Genomic DNA, 21960 nt, shown 5'->3' on the forward strand with positions numbered 1-21960 from the left:
ACATCAATAATATAATATGCTAAGCCTTCTCTAAGCTGCGGGAGGGTCTACTACATTTTTTATGCCAATTGTCTTCATTTTAGGCTCAAAAGAAGCCCGTCGTCCTCTTACATTTTGTCAACTTTATAGTCTGCTGTGTTTTGTATTTTATACCCATAATGCTCATTGACTTGACATTCCAAATTAGCATTACATAAAGACCTGAGTGATTATTTCTACCATGGTTCACGCTATTGTGTCATGTCAATGCCATTATGATGTAATTTTGCTCCCAAGGCAAAGCCTATAAAAGCATGGGTCCCAGATGCTGAGTGGGTATAACTATAATCATGCCCAGACACAGACTATCCACTTCTCGCCCAGTCCGCAGGAGGCTTAGAGCCACTCGGACCGTGAGACGCAGGAAGAAAGTTGGCAGGAGGAGACATTAGGTCCCTTACTAGCCATCGGTAAATGCCACTGGCATTTATATTCCGCTGTGTTTTGTATATTTATTTTCTTGGTTTTTGTGTTTTGGAATGGCACAGTTACTACAGAAGATTCACCTGTCATAATGCAAATTATGTAAGTGTTTGTAGGCCAATTTTTTAAATCTGTAAAATGACTACATTTTACCCATACTGCTATTCGACTGGACATTCCAAATTTCCATGGCAATTATGGATCACGATAGTAATATTAATTTATGCAACACTGTATCCAAGGTATCCTGTCAACTGCACTTATACCCGATGGGCCCTGCGTAAAATCTTAAACTGCATATCTCATGAGTGATGCCTGATGCCCTGTTTTCCCCAACTCTTAAACTAACCATACATCCTTTCAAATAATGCGGTCAAACAAGGCCAGGTACATAATGAGTCAAATAAGCACTAGGTCTAAAACATATGCTTCCCTATTGTCTTTCACCTTGACCAATCAACTTACTGCGATGGGGTCAGAATACATGGTAGAATTCGTAGGCCCATCAAATCCTTTGTTTAAGACACAATGTTGTCGTATCCTTGGCTAGACAATGTTCTCTTAAAATGTCTTAGGGAGGGACATGTTACAGGGCCTACAAGCTATGCCAGTTCCACCTCAGACTTACTGTAGCTGTTTAAATTAGATGAGAACATGGGAGATTACCCCCCTTGTATTGCAATCAAAAGGAGCCAACATAAAACAATATGTGAAGCATCAATACTGCCCAGATGAATAGTGTAATAACACCATCTAGTGTTGAATTATTGTGTAAGAATCAATAGTACATGTTAATGATTTTATATGGGCATAGGCTGTGCTGCTCAGGTTACTGCACGAGAAAGAAACAGCTCAACGAAACGAAAACAGATCATATCATCGCGTCCATCTATTAACTTTATTCACTTCATTTCCCAATAGACATTTCATCAAACTAAACAGCTGTCTATCACCAAACACAGATTAAGGTATTGTTACATTAAACCTGATCATTGTGAGCTGGTTTCCTGGACCTAGATTAAACCTACCGCTAGACTAAAAAGCATGCTAAATGGATCTCCACTGAAAATGCATCTTATACAGGAATTTTTCGCTTTATTCTTCTTAATGCCTACAATGTGACCGATTGAATAACTCAAATAGACAGATACATACCTTGCTACGGCTTTATTTTGCACAATGTACACAGGACAAATTCCTTTTCTAGAAAATGTGAGATTCTGTTGGACAGTGAAAAGGCTGTGTTAAGTGTGTGTTAGCGGTTGTGACTGATATCGCTTGGCCTCTGCCATTTACACCCAACAAGATATTTGTTTTTCCATGATGGACGATGACCTAAAACATCTTTCATACAAACACACTATACTGTACTGCACACATACAGCATACAACACAGTTTGCATACAGGGTATAAAACTGTGATAAGGCAAGTAAATCGCTCTGGATAAGAGCATCTGTTAAATTGTCTGTCCGGGTGTCATTCAGGGCTAATTCCTAATTTAAGGTCTACATGTAAAAGTCTGATCTTCACAATAATCTCCAGTTTAGATTACTTAAATCTCATCTAAGCCAACATCAGAGTCAAGATATCAAGTCAGGACACAGCCTTCAGGAACCCTTGGATCGGAGATTCACATCCTGGTCAGTTGGGTTTTGTTTTTGCTCCTCTACTGGTCCTTAAAATTGGCCTTTCTCTTTTCCACAAACGCGGTCATGCCCTCCTTACGATCCTCCTGTTGTAGGAAACACAATGTCAGTGAGTACACACAGAACACACCTGAGAAATGGTTGATCTGAATAAGAGAACATCAGTAGATTGACTGACCGTGGCAAAGGTAGAGTGAAATAATCTCTTTTCCAGACGATTCCCTTCAGCCAGCGTCAGCTCGTAGGCTACACACCAACACACGTTAGATCTTGCATTAATCAATACAACTGAAGCAATAAAAGACTAGGGAATGAGACGAGTTAATGTGTGAATTAAATCAAGTTCACAAAACATGAAATATCTAAACATCTCACATATCATTGTAGGGTCAGAGAAGGGTTTATTAAATATGTAAAAATCAGATCAGCTCTCTAACCTGCGTTGACGGCCTCTTTTGCCATGGCAGACACGATCTTGGAGTTGGCAGCGATCTTCTCCCCACACTTAATAGCTTCTGACACCAATTGGTCTACTGGACAGATCTTACTCACCAGACCTAAGAGAGCATGGTAATTGTGTGTATAATGTGAGGTTCAAATCAAATCAAATTTTATTTGTCACATACACATGGTTAGCAGATGTTAATGCGAGTGTAGCGAAATGCTTGTGCTTCTAGTTCCGACAATGCAGTAATAACCAACGAGTAATCTAGCTAACAATTCCAAAACTACTACCTTATACACACAAGTGTAAAGGGATAAAGAATATGTACATAAAGATATATGAATGAGTGATGGTACAGAGCGGCATAGGCAAGAAGCAGTAGATGGTATCGAGTACAGTATATACATATGAGATGAGTATGTAAACAAAGAGGCATAGTTTAAAGTGGCTAGTGATACATGTATCACATAAAGATGCAGTAGATGATATAGAGTACAGTATATACGTATACATATGAGATAAATAATGTAGGGTATGTAAACATTATATTAAGTAGCATTGTTTAAAGTGGCTAGTGATATATTTTACATCAATTCCCATTATTAAAGTGGCTGGAGTTGAGTTAGAAGCTGTTTTTCAGTCTCTCGGTCCCAGCTTTGATGCACCTGTACTGACCTCGCCTTCTGGATGATAGCGGGGTGAACAGGCAGTGGCTCGGGTGGTTGTTGTCCTTGATGATCTTTATGGCCTTCCTGTGACATCGGGTGGTGTAGGTGTCTTGGAGGGCAGGTAGTTTGCCCCCGGTGATGCGTTGTGCAGACCTCACTACCCTCTGGAGAGCCTTACGGTTGTGGGCGGAGCAGTTGCCGTACTAGGCGGTGATACAGCCCGACAGGATGCTCTCGATTGTGAGAGCATGAGGCGCTGCTGCTGCGCCTTCTTCACGATGCTGTCTGTGGGGGTGGACCAATTCAGTTTGTCTGTGATGTGTACGCCGAGGAACTTAAAACTTACTACCCTCTCCACTACTGTTCCATCGTTTCCTTAAGTCCACAATCATCTCCTTAGTTTTGTTGACGTTGAGTGTGAGGTTATTTTCCTGACACCACACTCCGAGGGCCCTCACCTCCTCCCTGTAGGCCGTCTCGTCGTTGTTGGTAATCAAGCCTACCACTGTTGTGTCGTCCGCAAACTTGCTGATTGAGTTGGAGCCGTGCGTGGCCACGCAGTCGTGGGTGAACAGGGAGTACAGGAGAGGGCTCAGAACGCACCCTTGTGGGGCCCCAGTGTTGAGGATCAGCGGGGAGGAGATGTTGTTGCCTACCCTCACCACCTGGGGGCGGCCCGTCAGGAAGTCCAGTACCCAGTTGCACAGGGCGGGGTCGAGACCCAGGGTCTCGAGCTTGATGACGAGTTTGCAGGGTACTATGGTGTTAAATGCTGAGCTATAGTCGATGAACAGCATTCTCACATAGGTATTCCTCTTGTCCAGATGGGTTAGGTCAGTGTGCAGTGTGGTTGAGATTGCATCGTCTGTGGACCTATTTGGGCAGTAAGCAAATTGGAGTGGGTCTAGGGTGTCAGGTAGGGTGGAGGTGTGTGTGTTATCTGACTGTTTAGCCTCCTGTGTGTGTGTGTGTGTGTGTGTGTGTGTCTGCGAGTCACCTGACAGTTTACCCTCCTTTGCATGTATCATGTGAGGTTTGTGTGTGTGATACCTGACTGCTTAGCCTCCTGTGCTGTGATCCTGTCTCCAGTCAGTACCATCTCCATGGCGAGAGATTTCCCCACTGCCCTTGTCAGTCTCTGAGTACCACCAGCACCTACGCATAGAGTACAGTTAATCTACAGACCAACAGACAGACTGAACTATTTTCAATCCACATAGATCAGGGATTAGTGGTACCTGGGATTGTTCCCAAAAGGATCTCAGGCTGTCCAAACTGAGCCTTCTCTCCAGCAAAGATGATGTCACACATCATAGCAAGCTCACAGCCTCCCCCCAACTAGAGAAAAATACATAGAGCGAGAAAGAGGCACACAGAGAAATAATGTTAACCCACACACAAAACCAAGCTGTCCTTGAGGTCTCGCTATACAGACTACCGCCACAATGTGCCAATGTTTCAGTATACATGTCTGCCTGTATAAAGTAAGTTTGGCAAAGAGGAAAGGGCGGAGTTGGGACGTGCGCCGAAAACGCGCCCAGAACTCTATCCATTGACGTCCTGCCGTAAATATTTCCGGTTGCTACTGTAGCTAGATGGAGCTCGCAGGGGATATTTTCAATTAGTGTATTTCGCAAAGTAAGTAGTTTGTTTGCACCATTGACGTTTGCGTTTCAAGCTTACGCTTGTGTCTACCTCCGTCATGTTTCCGAGGGGATTATTTTTAACCCCCTACTACCCAAAATCGTGATTGTTTCAGAGTTCTCTGTCTGAAGAGCAACCATCCCCCCCATAAAATATCCCCATTAGAAGTGGCCAAGAAATTCCGACAGTGGTGTTGCCCTAGGTCTGAGACTATTGTGGTACTGACAGTAAAAGCAAGGACAGGGTAGCTGAAGGCTGGGACTAAAAACAAACAAAAGATAATTAAATGTAAAATATACTGTCCGTGAAATGTATGTAGTATGTGAAACCTGGAAATGGAAGTATTGTTTGTTGTCCATTAGTTTACTCCAATTAGGGGAGGGGTTAAATATGCCGTAGTGTTAAGATTTCCCTTCGCTGGATCTAAGGGGCCTAGCTTGAACTATGAAAAACAGCCCCAGACCATTATTCCTCCTCCACCAAACTTTACAGTTGGCACTATGCATTGGGACAGGGAGCATTCTCCCGGCATCCGCCAAACCCAGCTTCGTCCGTCGGACTGCCAGTTGGAGAAACGTGATTCATCACTCCAGAGAACGTGTTTCCACAGCTCCAGTCCAATGGCGGCGAGCTTAACACCACTCCAGCCGATGCTTGGCATTGGGCTGGAATTTTTATTTATTTAATAATGAATCCACCAATAAGAACATTGCTGAAAGACGTCCAATGGCTCTATCAAACAAGGAGAACCATATCTACATGCACAAAAATGTATAGTGTGATCAGTATAACATAGAGCCTTTGGGAAATGCCACAAAGCAGGACTAAATGCATATTTAGATCTCACCCCCATCAATACACTGGAAGCAGTCATAGGGTGTATCATTCAGCACATGAAGCCCAGACCTGCCTTCCTCCTGGGCAATTATGTGCGCAACATCTCACAGTCTTAGAAATGCCTTGGACATGGTGAAAACAAGCCCAGATTCCCCCAGGGTGAAATTCCCCTTTAAGTTCCAACTGTAATGTGTTTGCCACAATATAATAAATGGGCATTCAATATTTCCTTAAACAATGGCTTTACTTACTTTTGATATTAGAAGAATATGTTTCATCACCAAATAGGTACAGTGAAATGTCTAGTTTTACAGGGTCAGCCATAGCAGTAAGAGCAGACAGATTTTTCACCTTGTGAACTCGGGCATTCGAATTAGTGACCATTCGGTTACTAGCCCAATGATCTAACCGCTAGGTTAGTTTAGCAACTTTTATGAAGGTTTGGTGTGGTGTGGAGAAGGCAGTCCGTCTCCCTCAGACCCCCGACAGTTGAACTTGAGGTGAGGAAGAATGTTTTAGGCCTACCAGTACTTCTATAATCTAACAATAATGTTTGTTTATCTTTCTAAAGACATTTTCTGATCGAAAATGTACGAATTAGCCTCCTGTAAGCCTACAGTATAGCTATACAGCAGTAGTAGCCTATCTGGCAAAGATAAAAAATTGCATGACAGTATTGGGGAACATGCAGCCGGAATCCCTCTCTCGCTTCTCTTCCTTTATATTCATTTTTTTAAATAGGCCAATTAATATCATACAGTGGACGCATGCAATGCCCTGATTCATTCTGCTCTCAAATCTCTGACAGCTGAACCTGGAAGTGGACAATCACTGTTTACGAATGTAAAAACCAATAAAACAATAGGCTATAATGTTTTGAATATGCAACACATCGAAACAAGGAATATATGTTTTTTTTAATAGGCTGTTTTTAAGGACACATAGGACTTACTGTGGCTAATTTAGTCAATATCGCTCGTTTATTGATGGTGCCAGGTCAGAGGTTTCTTTCTCACTTTCATCTCTCGGATCAGAACTTGTCTCTTGGATCCGAACGGCCACAGGCCTGTTTGGGTCTGTTTTTCCACTGGACTTTTTGAAATGGGTATGAATGCCCTCTAGTCCATTCTGAACGGGACTCCACTTCAAATGAATGTATTTATGCATATCGGGTCCAGGTGGCAAAGCCACCGGTCCATTCCAAATTTCTGGACCCGTGAAGACCTCTAGTGTATACTGTTATAACAGACTACCGGTGTGTGTACTCACAGCGAACCCGTTGACAGCAGCGATGACTGGTTTCCTAGTGGTAGAGACTCTGTTCCAGTGAGCTAGGAAGTTCCCGGCATAACACTCCTGGAAGGTACGATTCTGCATCTCCTTAATGTCAGCCCCAGCTGAGACACACACAGTTTTCAGGTGTAAGACACAAGATGTGTGTGCACACACTTATCTTTCTCTCTCTCGTTCACACACACATCCCTCACCTGCGAAGGCCCTGTCGCTGCCAGTAAGGACGATGGCACCCACTGTTCCGTCGGCCTCAAATGCATCCAGCGCTTTTCCCAACTCCAGCATCAGCCCGTCACACAGAGCGTTCAGAGCCTTGGGGCGGTTCAACTGGATGTAGCCCACATCCTGATTCTCTCCACGCTTCTCCACCAGGATGTACTCATACTGACCACCTAAACACACACACACACACACACACAGAGTTGCACAATAAAATAAGAGGATTATTCATTCAACGTGACCAAGGTGGTGTTCCAGGCTGACTACATTGCAGCCTTGCAGTGTGCAGCAACAAGCAATTGTTGCATGGCATGTCATTGATGGTGCAGTCGGGCACCAGGTTGAATAGGTTATGATTCCTGTCATATGATGTGATAAGCTGATATGTTAAACAACTATGCAGCCATTGGCAGGACCGGCAGGCTACTGCAATGTAGTCGACCTGTCACGCAGCATAGGTTTTCGCTCCAACTAATGCAGGTGGGATGGCTCAGCAAGCCAGGTTAGAACAAACCTAATAACAAGGATGTGGACTGATATTCTTGAGAGTGCGTGGACTGACCAACACAGGCTGCTATTAATAGACATTTTGATAAATAGCCCAAATCAATAACCAATATGTAGAAACTATTGAAAATATATTGAAAACCTAAACTTGACATTTTCCATATACATGTGCAACAGTAGTAATCATATTACTTGTATTTTCTACAAAGAAAGGAGCGGGACCATGGCCAGCTCCAGAGGCTCCAAGGTGAGTCAGCACCAGGCACCAACTGGGGCTGGCGATCCAACACTAATACCACCCAGTCCAGGTGCTGCAACCAATTGGCACCTGGAATTGGTCCCACTTGTTCCTCGTTACTAGAGGTCGACCGATTATGATTTTTCAACGCCAATACTGAATATTGGAGGACCAAAAAAGCCGATACCGATTAATCGGCCGATTAAAAAAAAATGTATTTGTAATAATGACAATTACAACAATACTGAATGAACACTTATTTTAACTTAATATAATACATCAATAAAATCAATTTAACCCCAAGTAAATAATGAAACATGATCAATTTGGTTTAAATAATGCAACAAAAAAAAAGTGTTGGAGAAGAAAGTAAAAGTGCAATATGTGCTATGTAAGAAAGCTAACGTTTCAGTTCCTTGCTCAGAACATGAGAACATATGAAAGCTGGTGGTTCCTTTTAACACGAGTCTTCAATATTCCCAGGTAAGAAGTTTTAGGTTGTAGTTATTATAGGAATTATAAGACTATTTCCCTCTATACCATTTGTATTTCATTAACCTTTGACTATTGGATGTTCTTATATGCACTTTAGTATTGCCAGTGAAACAGTATAGCTCCCGTCCCTCTCCTCGCTCCTCCCTGGGCTCGAACCAGCAACACAACGACAATTAGCGCGTGCTAACTAGCTAGCCATTTCACTTCGGTTACACAAGCCTCATCTCGGGAGTTGATAGGCTTGAAGTCATAAACAGCGCAATGCTTGATGCACAACTAAGAGCTGCTGGCAAAACGCCCGAAAGTGCTGTTTGTATGAATGTTTACGCACCTGCTTCTGCCTACCACCGCTCAATCAGATACTTAGATGCTTGTATGCTCAGTCAGATTATATGCAACGAAGGACACGCTAGATAATATCTAGTAATATCATCAAACATGTGTAGTTGGCTAGTGATTATGATTGATTGTTTTTTATAAAGATAAGTTTAATGCTAGCTAGCAACTTACCTTGGCTTACTGCATTCGCGTAACAGGCAGTCTCCTTGTGGAGTACAACGAGACAGAGGCAGGTCGTTATTGCGTTGGACTAGTTAACTGTAAGGTTGCAAGAGTGGATCCCCCGAGATGACAAGGTGAAAATCTGTCGTTCTGCCCCTGAACAAGGCAGTTAACCCACCGTTCCTAGGCCGTCATTTAAAATAAGAATGTGTTCTTACCTGACTTGCCTAATTAAATAAAGATTAAATAAAGATCTAAAAAATATATATAAAAAAATAAAAATAGACAAATCCGCACCCGAAAATAACGATTTCTGATTGTTATGAAAACTTGAAATCGGCCCTAATTAATCGGCCATTCAGATTAATCGGTCGACCTCTACTCGTTACCCCAAATTAGTATAAGTAGAGGTGCAGTCACTTATGCGCTTGAGCAGACAGGCCGAAGGTATGCCTCCAGTCTGCTCCCTCAGTTTGTATGATGGCAATTTGCATATACTCCAGAATGTTATGAAGAGTGATCAGATGAATTGCAAAGTCCCTCTTTGCAATGCAAATGAACTGAAACCCCCCAAAACATTTCCACTGAATTTCAGCCCTGCTACAAAAGGACCAGCTGACATGTCAGTGATTCTCTCGTTAACACAGGTGTGAGTGTTGACGATGACAAGGCTGGAGATCACTCTGTCATGCTGATTGAGTTCGAACAGACTGGAAGCTTCAAAAGGAGGGTGGTGCTTGGAATCATTGTTCTTCCTCTGTCAACCATGGTTACCTGCAAGGAAACATGTTCCGTCATCATTTCTTTGCACAAAAAGGGCTTCTCAGGCAAGGATATTGCTGCCAGTAAGATTGCACCTAAATCAACCATTTATCGGATCATCAAGAACTTCAAGGAGAGCGGTTCAATTTTTGTGAAGAAAGCTTCAAAGTGCCCAAGAAAGTCCAGCAAGTGCCAGGACTGTCTCCTAAAGTTGATTCAGCTGCGGGATCGGGGCACCATCAGTACAAAGCTTGCTCAGGAATGGCAGCAGGAAGGTGTGAGTGCATCTGCACACACAGTGAGGCGAAGACTTTGAGGATGGCCTGGTGTCAAGAAGGGCAGCAAAGAAGCCACTTCTCTACAGGAAAAACATCAGTGACAGACTGATATTCTGCAAATGGTACAGGGATTGGACTGATGAGGACTGGGGTAAAGTCATTTTCTCTGAATCCCTTTTCCGATTGTTTGGGGAATACGGAAAAAAGCTTGTCCGGAGAAGACAGTCCTGTGTCATGCCAACAGTAAAGCATCCTGAGACCATTCATGTGTTGGGTTGCTCTCAGTGGGCTCACTCACAATTTTGCCTAAGAACACATCCATGAATAATGAATGGTACCAACACATCCTCCGAGAGCAACTTCTCCCAACCATCCAGGAACAGTTTGGTGACAATCAATGCCTTTTCCAGCATGATGGAGCACCTTGCCATAAGGCAACAGTGATAACTAAGTGGCTCGGGGAACAAAACGTCGATATTTTGGGTCCATGGCCAGGAAACTCCCCAGATCTTAATCCCATTGAAAACTTGTGGTCAATCCTCAAAAGGCGGGTGGACAAACAAAAACCCACAAATTCTGACAAACTCCAAGCATTGATTATGCAAGAATTGGCTGCCATCAGTCGGGATGTGGCCCAGAAGTTAATTGTCAGCATGCCAGGGCGGATTGCAGAGGTCTTGAAAAAGAAGGGTCAACACTGCAAATATTGACTCTTTGCATCAACTTCATGTAATTGTCGATAAAAGCCTTAGACACTTATGAAATGCTTGTAATTATACTTTCGTATTCCATAGTAACATCTGACAAAAATATCTAAAGACACCGAAGCAGCAAACTTTGTGGGAATTAATATTTGTGTCATTCTCAAAACTTTTGGCCACGACTGTAGACCTTAGAAAAACTGGAGTGAGTATGATAAGCACTTTGATCAGAGGCCAAAAATGATACCAGGCAATGTTTGACTCACCTCTCTCTTTCTCTTCCCTTTCTTTTGCCCACAAAGGAAGAGGATCCATTCCCGGGTAAGCACACCACCCGGTGCAAGTTGAGAACAAGTATTGAAACTAGAGGTCGACCGATTAATCGGAATGGCCGATTAATTAGGGCCAATTTCAAGTTTTCATAACAATCGGAAATCGGTAATTTTGGGCGCCGATTTTAAATTTGTATACCTTTATTTAACTAGGCAAGTCAGGTAAGAACACATTCTTATTTTCAATGACGGCCTAGGAACAGTGGGTTAACTGCCTTGTTCAGGGACAGAACGACAGATTTTCACCTTGTCAGCTCGGGGGAACCAATCTTGCAACCTTACAGTTAACTAGTCCAACGCTATAACCACCTGCCTCTCGTTGCACTCCACAAGGAGACTGCCTGTTACGCGAATGCAATAGAAGCCAAGGTAAGTTGCTAGCTAGTATTAAACTTATCTTATAAAAAACAATCAAACATAATCACTAGTTATAACTACACATGGTTGATGATATTACTAGTTTATCTAGTGTGTCCTGCATGGCATATAATCGATGCAACGCTGGGGGATGATTTAACAAAAGCACATTTGCGGAAAAAAGCACAATCGTTGGACGACTGTACCTAACCATAAACACCAATGCCTTCAATACACAGACATATATATTTTTAAACCTGCATATTTAGCTAAAAGAAATCCAGGTTAGCAGGCAATATTAACCAGGTGAAACTGTGTCACTTCTCTTGCGTTCATTGCACACAGAGTCAGGGTATATGCAACAGTTTGGGCCGCCTGGCTCATTGCGAACTAATTTGCCAGGATTTTATGTAATTATGACATAACATTGAAGGTTGTGCAATGTAACGAATATTTAGACTTAGGTATTTTATCTAACGGGTGGCATCCCTAACGGTTCCGTATTTCACTGAAATAATAAACGTTTTGTATTCGAAATAATAGTTTCCAGATTCGACCATATTAATGACCAAAGGCTCATATTTCTGTGTGTTATGTTATAATTAAGTCTATGATTTGATAGAGCAGTCTAACTTTTCCACTGTAGGATACACATGAGTATCCTCGATGAAACGTGGCTTTCGAGGAGGGGAGGACACTTCCATTTGCCTACTATCGTTTTGGCACACTCCTCGACCACGCATCGGTTTCCGGGTCACGAAGGAGAGAGTACTTGCCCAAATGAGAAAACTCCCTCTTCTGTCCAACCTTCTCGCATGCACAGATTCATTGTAGCAACATTAACTATGGGGCAGAGTTATGGGAGAGGACTAGGTTAGATGAACCTCATGGTTTCAGGCTATTACACCACGATGAAGATGGAAAGATGTGTGCTCCGGTTACTCGATACATTTGTGTCCCCAAAGCACTTCATCATCGGTAATGCCTGGTGTACACTACACAACTTTCAAAATCCTAACATCGCTGAGCCTCTCACATTAAACGACCATCTTTCCTGTAGTATTTTTGTCTTGCCAACTTAGTGTTGTGCACACTAACAGGCTGACTACACGACTCGCAAGAGTTGCAAAATAAATGTAAAATCTATATTATTCAATTATTGCACCCACGCCGCGGCAGCGTTGCCAAGGGCTAAAATAGAAGTTAGTTCTATTTATGACGCAGATCGCGCTGCAAGTCCTGCCTCTCCCATGCCCTCATTGGTTTATAGAAGCAGGTACCCACGTGCCATCTCCTCATTGGTCGGTGGCGGCAATGCACCTAATTTATGAAAGTTGCCAATCACAATATAAAGAAAAGAGAAGAAAAAGCCTAGGAGGAGGAGAGATGACTATAAACGATTCAGTTGACTGTTTTGTGTGTGGATTAATTGTCGGAGTAGAGGACCTTGTGCATTTCAGGTAAAATCACAACTCAATGTTTAACATAAACTCACGTAAACTTGTACATCGCCTTGGTCCGTACAATTGCCCTTATTTTAGCGCCCCAAAAACGTAATACTTCCAGATCAACTGTAATATCAATACCATTGTAAAGCACAATTTCTCCCCTTTCCAAAATAATCAATTACATGACCTAAACACTGCCTGTTTCTGCATAATTCAAGCAGGCAATGAGCCCCATCGGGTCTTTTAAAAAATGGCGGGTGGGGAAGCGAAACTAATGTGTGATAGTGAGAAGGAGAGATGTGTGGGAAAATTGCTTTTTTTCACTCGATCTGTCCAACTTATCACCTTGTCGCCTCTAAAATGTAAATAAAACACTATAAAGAGTTTATATAATGTGTCATTACATACCTTTGAAGGTTTGTGTACATTTTTTTGCAGGTTTTTAGGGCGGTGCTAAAGTGATCTTAGAAATAAACAGCAGCTTTGAGAATGATGATCGCATGCAACGATGACGCAAAAAATGACTAGGTATCCCCCCCTTACCCCCGTCACTGTCCATTTCTTGTTTTTAAAGGATGAGAGAAGTGCTACACCTGGTGGAGAGATATTGTAAGACATAAATAGTTGCTTTATGCGTGCTGTACGTTACGACATGACACGTCCCGATGTAACGGAGTTTCCTTTTTTCCAACTTTTCTCCAATACTATAGAGCCATTACCATGTCGATCAAATCAAATTTTATTTGTCACATACACATGGTTAGCAGATGTTAATGCGAGTGTAGCGAAATGCTTGTGCTTCTAGTTCCGACAATGCAGTAATAACAAGTAATCTAACTAACAATTCCAAAACTACTGTCTTGTACACAGTGTAAGGGGATAAAGAACATGTACATAAGGATATATGAATGAGTGATGGTACAGAGCAGCATAGGCAAGATACAGTAGATGGTATCGAGTACAGTATATACATATGAGATGAGTATGTAAACAAAGTGGCATAGTTAAAGTGGCTAGTGATACATGTATTACATAAGAATACAGTCGATGATATAGAGTACAGTATATACGTATGCATATGAGATGAATAATGTAGGGTAAGTAACATTATATAAGGTAGCATTGTTTAAAGTGGCTAGTGATATATTTAAATAATTTCCCATCAATTTCCATTATTAAAGTGGCTGGAGTTGAGTCAGTGTCAATGTCAGTGTGTTGGCAGCAGCCACTCAATGTTAGTGGTGGCTGTTTAACAGTCTGATGGCCTTGAGATAGAAGCTGTTTTTCAGTCTCTCGGTCCCAGCTTTGATGCACCTGTACTGATCTCGCCTTCTGGATGATAGCGGGGTGAACAGGCAGTGGCTCGGGTGGTTGATGTCCTTGATGATCTTTTTGGCCTTCCTGTGACATCGGGTGGTGTAGGTGTCCTAGAGGGGAGGTAGTTTGCCCCCGGTGATGCGTTGTGCAGACCTCACTACTCTCTGGAGAGCCTTACGGTTGAGGGCGGAGCAGTTGCCGTACCAGGCGGTGATACAGCCCGACAGGATGCTCTCGATTGTGCATCTGTAGAAGTTTGTGAGTGCTTTTGGTGACAAGCCGAATTTCTTCAGCCTCCTGAGGTTGAAGAGGCGCTGCTGCGCCTTCTTCACAATGCTGTCTGTGTGAGTGGACCAATTCAGTTTGTCTGTGATGTGTATGCCGAGGAACTTAAAACTTGCTACCCTCTCCACTACTGTTCCATCGATGTGGATAGGGGGGTGTTCCCTCTGCTGTTTCCTGAAGTCCACAATCATCTCCTTAGTTTTGTTGACGTTGAGTGTGAGGTTATTTTCCTGACACCACACTCCGAGGGCCCTCACCTCCTCCCTGTAGGCCGTCTCGTCGTTGTTGGTAATCAAGCCTACCACTGTTGTGTCGTCCGCAAACTTGATGATTGAGTTGGAGGCGTGCGTGGCCACGCAGTCGTGGGTGAACAGGGAGTACAGGAGAGGGCTCAGAACGCACCCTTGTGGGGCCCCAGTGTTGAGGATCAGCGGGGAGGAGATGTTGTTGCCTACCCTCACCACCTGGGGGCGGCCCGTCAGGAAGTCCAGTACCCAGTTGCACAGGGCGGGGTCGAGACCCAGGGTCTCGAGCTTGATGACGAGCTTGGAGGGTACTATGGTGTTGAATGCCGAGCTGTAGTCGATGAACAGCTTTCTCACATAGGTATTCCTCTTGTCCAGATGGGTTAGGGCAGTGTGCAGTGTGGTTGAGATTGCATCGTCTGTGGACCTATTTGGGCGGTAAGCAAATTGGAGTGGGTCTAGGGTGTCAGGTAGGGTGGAGGTGATATGGTCCTTGACTAGTCTCTCAAAGCACTTCATGATGACGGAAGTGAGTGCTACGGGGCGGTAGTCGTTTAGCTCAGTTACCTTAGCTTTCTTGGGAACAGGAACAATGGTGGCCCTCTTGAAGCATGTGGGAACAGCAGACTGGTATAGGGATTGATTGAATATGTCCGTAAACACACCAGCCAGCTGGTCTGCGCATGCTCTGAGGGCGCGGCTGGGGATGCCGTCTGGGCCTGCAGCCTTGCGAGGGTTAACACGTTTAAATGTCTTACTCACCTCGGCTGCAGTGAAGGAGAGACCGCATGTTTTCGTTGCAGGCCGTGTCAGTGGCACTGTATTGTCCTCAAAGCGGGCAAAAAAATTATTTAGTCTGCCTGGGAGCAAGGCATCCTGGTCCGTGACTGGGCTGGATTTCTTCCTGTAGTCCGTGATTGACTGTAGACCCTGCCACATGCCTCTTGTGTCTGAGCCGTTGAATTGAGATTCTACTTTGTCTCTGTACTGACGCTTAGCTTGTTTGATAGCCTTGCGGAGGGAATAGCTGCACTGTTTGTATTCGGTCATGTTACCAGACACCTTGCCCTGATTAAAAGCAGTGGTTCGCGCTTTCAGTTTCACGCAAATGCTGCCATCAATCCACGGTTTCTGGTTAGGGAATGTTTTAATCGTTGCTATGGGAACGACATCTTCAACGCACGTTCTAATGAACTCGCACACCGAATCAGCGCATTCGTCAATGTTGTTGTCTGACGCAATACGAAACATGTCCCAGTCCACGTGATGGAAGCAGTCTTGGAGTGTGGAGTCAGCTTGGTCGGACCAGCGTTGGACAGACCTCAGCGTGGGAGCCTTTTGTTTTAGTTTCTGTCTGTAGGCAGGGATCAACAAAATGGAGTCGTGGTCAGCTTTTCCGAAAGGGGGGCGGGGCAGGGCCTTATATGCGTCGCGGAAGTTAGAGTAACAATGATCCAAGGTCTTTCCACCCCTGGTTGCGCAATCGATATGCTGATAAAATTTAGGGAGTCTTGTTTTCAGATTAGCTTTGTTAAAATCCCCAGCTACAATGAATGCAGCCTCCGGATAAATGGTTTCCAGTTTGCAAAGAGTCAAATAAAGTTCATTCAGAGCCATCGATGTGTCTGCTTGGGGGGGGATATATACGGCTGTGATTATAATCGAAGAGAATTCTCTTGGTAGATAATGCGGTCTACATTTGTTTGTGAGGAATTCTAAATCAGGTGAACAGAACGATTTGAGTTCCTGTATGTTTCTTTCATCACACCATGTCACGTTAGCCATAAGGCATACGCCCCCGCCCCTCTTCTTACCAGAAAGATGTTTGTTTCTGTCTGCGCGATGCGTGGAAAAACCCGTTGGCTGCACCGCCTCGGATAGCGTCTCTCCAGTGAGCCACGTTTCCGTGAAGCAAAGAACGTTACAGTCTCTGATGTCCCTCTGGAATGCTACCCTTGCTTGGATTTCATCAACCTTGTTGTCAAGAGACTGGACATTGGCAAGAAGAATGCTAGGGAGTGGTGCACGGTGTGCCCGTCTCCGGAGTCTGACCAGAAGACCGCCTCGTTTCCCTCTTTTTCGGAGTCGTTTTTTTGGGTCGCTGCATCCCCGCTCCGTTGTCCTGTTTGTAAGGCAGAACACAGGATCTGCGTCGCGAAAAACATATTCTTGGTCGTACTGATGGTGAGTTGACGCTGATCTTATATTCAGTAGTTCTTCTCGACTGTATGTAATGAAACCTAAGATGACCTGGGGTACTAATGTAAGAAATAACATGTAAAAAAACAAAAAACTGCATAGTTTCCTAGGAACGCGAAGCGAGGCGGCCATCTCTGTCGGCGCTTGAATAGAAACCTAGTTCACACCCCCGATTTTGAAGTCAACACAGTCCCATTAGTTCTTTGTAGCCTCGTTTGAATGTCGCGGTTACGCACATTTGTATGGAATGGGGTGAGTTTACGTTATATCCCAGGACAAATTAGCTAGAAACAGCAAGCTAGCTAAAAAGGACAAATTAGCTAGCAAGTGCAAGCTAACTAGCTAAATTGCCATAAATGTTTAATGCTTTTTGACCTGTCCCCAAATTAATGTAATTGGTTCAGAGTTTGTTTTGATAGTGTAACGACCCTGGGTTTATAAGCGTGGAAATCGACTCTGCCGCACGAGCATGCTTTTGTGGCACAGTCAATAGCGCGCCGGACATCGGGCTCGAAGGTCAAGGGTTCGAGACCTGCTCCCTGCTGTTTCATTACAATATTTTAACCTGCGTGTCGTGATCGCGTTTGGTGTGGGGGGACAAAATTATCTGGCACAGACGGGGTGTCGCACTACAAGATTATTCACTTGGTCATGAGGATTCTCAATACCACCACGCTGTCTTGCGAAAACAATGATGTGATTAGGTTAATGTGGCTAGAACGAGCTGTGGCTCAAAGCAGCTTCAAAAGTTTTCAGTCGGACATTCACGCTTGCCATACAGAGTTGAAATATCTAGCCAACATTTTGAATTGAATAACATTGCTTGTGAACTTCAGAGCTGTAACGATGACAATTTGGCTTTGGTTAAAGGCAAGTACAAACGCGTACTACTAGTAGTCATCGCTCCTGCTCGAGAGTATAGATTCTGTGTGATGCGAAACAACCTCATCTCGCTGGCTTCTTTTCTGGCGAGCTCTCAATGTCTATTGAATATCACCGTTGCCCATCTCATACTACAAGAGTATTGCAGATTTTGCACCGATAAAATGTAAACCTGGAGATTCCACCAAGTAGGTGCATATATTGCCATAGGCAGCTTTGGGCCATTTGGTAGGGTAGTCTCCCCAGCTGGCATCTGGCAAATTGAAAGGACAAATAGGCAAGCTAACAAGAATCAACGTTTCTAAATACCTAGACAGTTCAAGGGCAGGCAAAGACTGGAAGTAGTTACGACATATCCATATCCAAGACTACCAAATATATCGAGATGAACTAAAACTGAGGGTAAACAAACAGTGACGGAAATATAATGCGGCAGCGTTACAGACAGTGTTAGCTGGTCGTGTAACAAATTAGTGGCAGAATTTTTTTATTTTTTATTTCACCTTTATTTAACCAGGTAGGCTAGTTGAGAACAAGTTCTCATTTGCAACTGCGACCTGGCCAAGATAAAGCATAGCAGTGTGAACAGACAACAGAGTTACACATGGAGTAAACAATTAACAAGTCAATAACACAGTAGAAAAAAAAGAGTCTATATAGATTGTGTGCAAAAGGCATGAGGAGGTAGGCGAATAATTAAAATTTTGCAGATTAACACTGGAGTGATACATTATCAGATGGTCATGTACAGGTAGAGATATTGGTGTGCAAAAAAGCAGAAAAGTTAATAAATATAAACAGTATGGGGATGAGGTAGGTAAAATTGGGTGGGCTATTTACCGATAGACTATGTACAGCTGCAGCGATCGGTTAGCTGCTCAGATAGCAGATGTATCAGAATAAGTATCATGCAAATAATTTGTTGTTGTGACAGCGAAGTATGCTTATAGCGACACGTGAGGCTGCCGAAAACGTTTAATGACACGACAAAATGTATCAGTAGTTTGTTTAGGACGACGCCACCATTAGGCTAATTACATGGGAATAACTGGAGTACCCTACTTGGGGGTGTGGTTACATTAAGCCACTCCTCGCCGTAGGCATCTATCGGCAAGACTGTCTGTCAGTCAGATTCGGTAGGCAGTCAGATCTGAGACAGGAAAGCCAAGTGCATCCACTTATATCAGTACATTACGACATTTCTATTCGATCAAATGAACATCACCTAATTCTACACTCTCTCGTAGACACCTATATATAAAAGAGGATTTCTCACGCTGACAGATTTTAGGGCGCCTCTTCCTCTGCCAATATGCAAAGGGATGTCCCTACCCTAAACCGTAAACTCAAAAAGGTATACATCGGGATTTTATCTACTTCCCCGAAGGCAGAAGAACCCGTGGATGCCATTTGTATGTCTCTGTGTGCAGTATGAAGGAAGTTAGAGGTCGTTTTGCGAGACAATGCTAACTACCATTTGCGTAGTCATTGGGCTAACGCTATTTAGCAATAGTGCTTGCACTAAATAGTAACATCCTTCAAAATTGCACGCAGAGGCATAAACCAGGTATCCACGAGTTCATATGACTCGGGGAAGTATATCCTGAAATATCCCTTTAACCTCAACCAGGGACGTCTCTAGGATCCATCAGCAAAACATCAAGCGTCGCACATGTAATGACGTAACGTTAACTAGCTCCATGACATTGTCCATGACATCCATGACAAAAAAAGCACTGCTTTTCTAAAAATGAAATTAACAGTAACCTCTTACCCGCACTGTACTGACGAGCGATAGAGAGAGTGGAGGAGAGAGCTCCTGGCTTCAATAGCAGTGCTGCGGTTCTGCAGAACAGGGCCATTTCAAACACGAAGTTGCTGGCGCTGAAAGTCACAACACGAGCTCTCACTGCAATCAACCTCACTCGTGACCCGGAAACGGATAAGTGGCCGAGGATTGTCAACACAGATTAGCCATTAATAACGGCTCTAAAAATGAAAATAAATGTCTTAACAAATGTAAGGCGGTCTGGAGGAGGCATCATCAGACGGGACCATTTTAGCCAATGCGGGCAGATACGTGTGTAAACAGGCACAACAGTTTTCACTAGTTACCGCAGCCACAAATGCTGAATTGCCTATAAAAATGCATGAAAATTATAATGAGCTTTTTGGACTCAATTTAAGGTTAGGGGTAGGCATAAAGTTAGCAGTGTGGTTAAGGTTAGATTTAAAATAACATATTAAGAAAATACATTGTAGAAATGAGCGGGGTTTATAGCTTTGTGGCTGTGGTAACTATAGACGACCATGCACAATTCCGCTATAGTGTTTTTAATAAAGGTTGCCGGCATGTCACGTGTCCTACTAATATCAGTACACATGTAACAGCCTAATCATTACAAAACGTATATTCGATCAAATAAGCTACACGTAGCAAATAAGCCATTATATGTTTTGTTAACCAAATTCGACACTCTCATTGACCTCCATACAAAAACTTTTCGCTTGGTGAGCAGAAAAAATGGCACCTGCTGGAGAATGTAATTTTCTTTTTTTCAGATTTATTTAACAAGGTAGGCCAGTTGAGAACAAGTTCTCATTTACAACTGCGACCTGGTCAAGATAAAGCAAAGTAGTGTGACAAAAACAACAACACAGAGTTACACATAAACAAACTTAGTCAGTAACACAATAGAATCATCTATGTACAGTTTGTGCAAATGTAGAAGAGTAGGGAGGTAAGGCAAAAAATAGGCCATAGAGGCGAAATAATTCCAATTTAGCATCAACACTGGAGTGATAGATGTGCAGATGAGGTTGTGCAAGTAGAGACACCGGGGTGCAAAAGAGCCAGAGGATACATAACAATATGGGGATGAGGTAGTAGGGTGCAATATTTACAGATTGGCTGTGTACAGGTACAGTGATCAGTAAGCTGCTCTGACAGCTGATGCTTAAAGTTAGAGAGGTAGATATAAGACTCCAGCTTCAGTGATTTTTGCAATTCGTTCCAGTCATTGGCAGCATAGAACTGGAGGGTAGTATATGGGGCTTTGGTGACAAAACAGATGGCACTGTGATAACTGGATGTAGTCTTTCTGAGTAGAGTGTTGGAGGCTATTTTGTAAATGACAGCGCCGAAGTCAAGGATCGGTAGGATAGTCAGTTTTACGAGGGTATGTTTGGCAGCATAAGTGAAGGAGGCTTTGTTGCAAAATAGGAAGCCGATTCTAGATTTCATTTTGGATTGGAGATGCTTAATGTGAGTCTGGAAGGAGAGTTTACAGTCTAACCAGACACCTAGGTATTTGTAGTTGTCCACATATTCTAAGTCATAACCGTTCAGAATAGTGATGCTAGTTTAGCGGGCGGAGAAAAGAGTCGGCCCGAAAATTAAACCCTGTGGCACCCCCATAGAGACTGCCAGAGGTCCGGACAACAGGCCCTCCGATTTGACACACTGAACTATCTGAGAAGTAGTTGGCTTCTCAAATGTCTGCTTCGTCTGGTTCACCAAGTCCATTGAGTCTGCCGATAAGAATGCGGTGATTGACAGAGTCGAAAGCCTTGGCCAGGTCGATGAAGACAGCTGCGCAGTAGGTGCACCCATGACCAGCTCAGAAACCAGATTGCATAGTGGAGAAGGTACGGTGGGATTCAAAAATGGTCGGTGATCTGTTTGTTAACTTGGCTTTCAAAGATTTTAGAAAGGCAGGGCAGGATGGATATAGGTCAATAACAGTTTGGGTCTAGAGTGTCTCCCCCTTTGAAGACGGGGATGACTGCGGCAGATTTCCAATCTTTGGGGATCTCAGCTGATACGAAAGAGTTTGAACAGACTAGTAGTAGGGGTTGCAACAATTTCGGCAGATCATTTTAGAAAGAGAGGGTCCAGATTGTCTAGCCCAGCTGATTTGTAGGGATCCAGATTTTGCAGCTCTTTCAGAACATCAGCTGTCTGGATTTGGGTGAAGGAGAAGTGGGTGGGGGGGTTTGGGCAAGTTGCTGCAGGGGGTGCTGAGCTGTTGACCGGGATAGGGGTAGCCAGGTGGAAAGCATGGCCAGCCGTAGAAAAATGATTATTGAAATGATCAATTATAGTAGATTTATTGATGGTGACATTGTTACCTAGCCTCAGTGCAGTGGGCAGCTGGGACGAGGTGCTCTTATTCTCCATGGACTTTACAGTGTCCCA

At 43.6% G+C, this 21960-nt stretch overlaps 1 protein-coding gene across 1 annotated transcript; it reads right to left on the reverse strand.

The window, feature by feature from the left end:
* Positions 1-1341: 1341 nt before the first annotated feature.
* On the reverse strand, positions 1342-20287 carry echs1 (enoyl-CoA hydratase, short chain 1). Its single transcript, XM_021606248.3, has 8 exons — positions 19537-20287; positions 7191-7388; positions 6973-7100; positions 4461-4560; positions 4273-4377; positions 2547-2666; positions 2288-2355; positions 1342-2195 (listed from the first exon to the last, which is right to left on the reverse strand). The coding sequence occupies exons 1-8, from the start codon at positions 19622-19624 to the stop codon at positions 2130-2132; spliced, it is 873 nt and encodes a 290-aa protein (XP_021461923.3). The 5' UTR covers positions 19625-20287; the 3' UTR covers positions 1342-2129.
* Positions 20288-21960: the final 1673 nt, after the last annotated feature.

This window comes from Oncorhynchus mykiss, chromosome 1 (genome assembly GCF_057628025.1).
Source record: "Oncorhynchus mykiss isolate SJ-2025 chromosome 1, ASM5762802v1, whole genome shotgun sequence".
Lineage (NCBI taxonomy): Eukaryota > Metazoa > Chordata > Actinopteri > Salmoniformes > Salmonidae > Oncorhynchus > Oncorhynchus mykiss.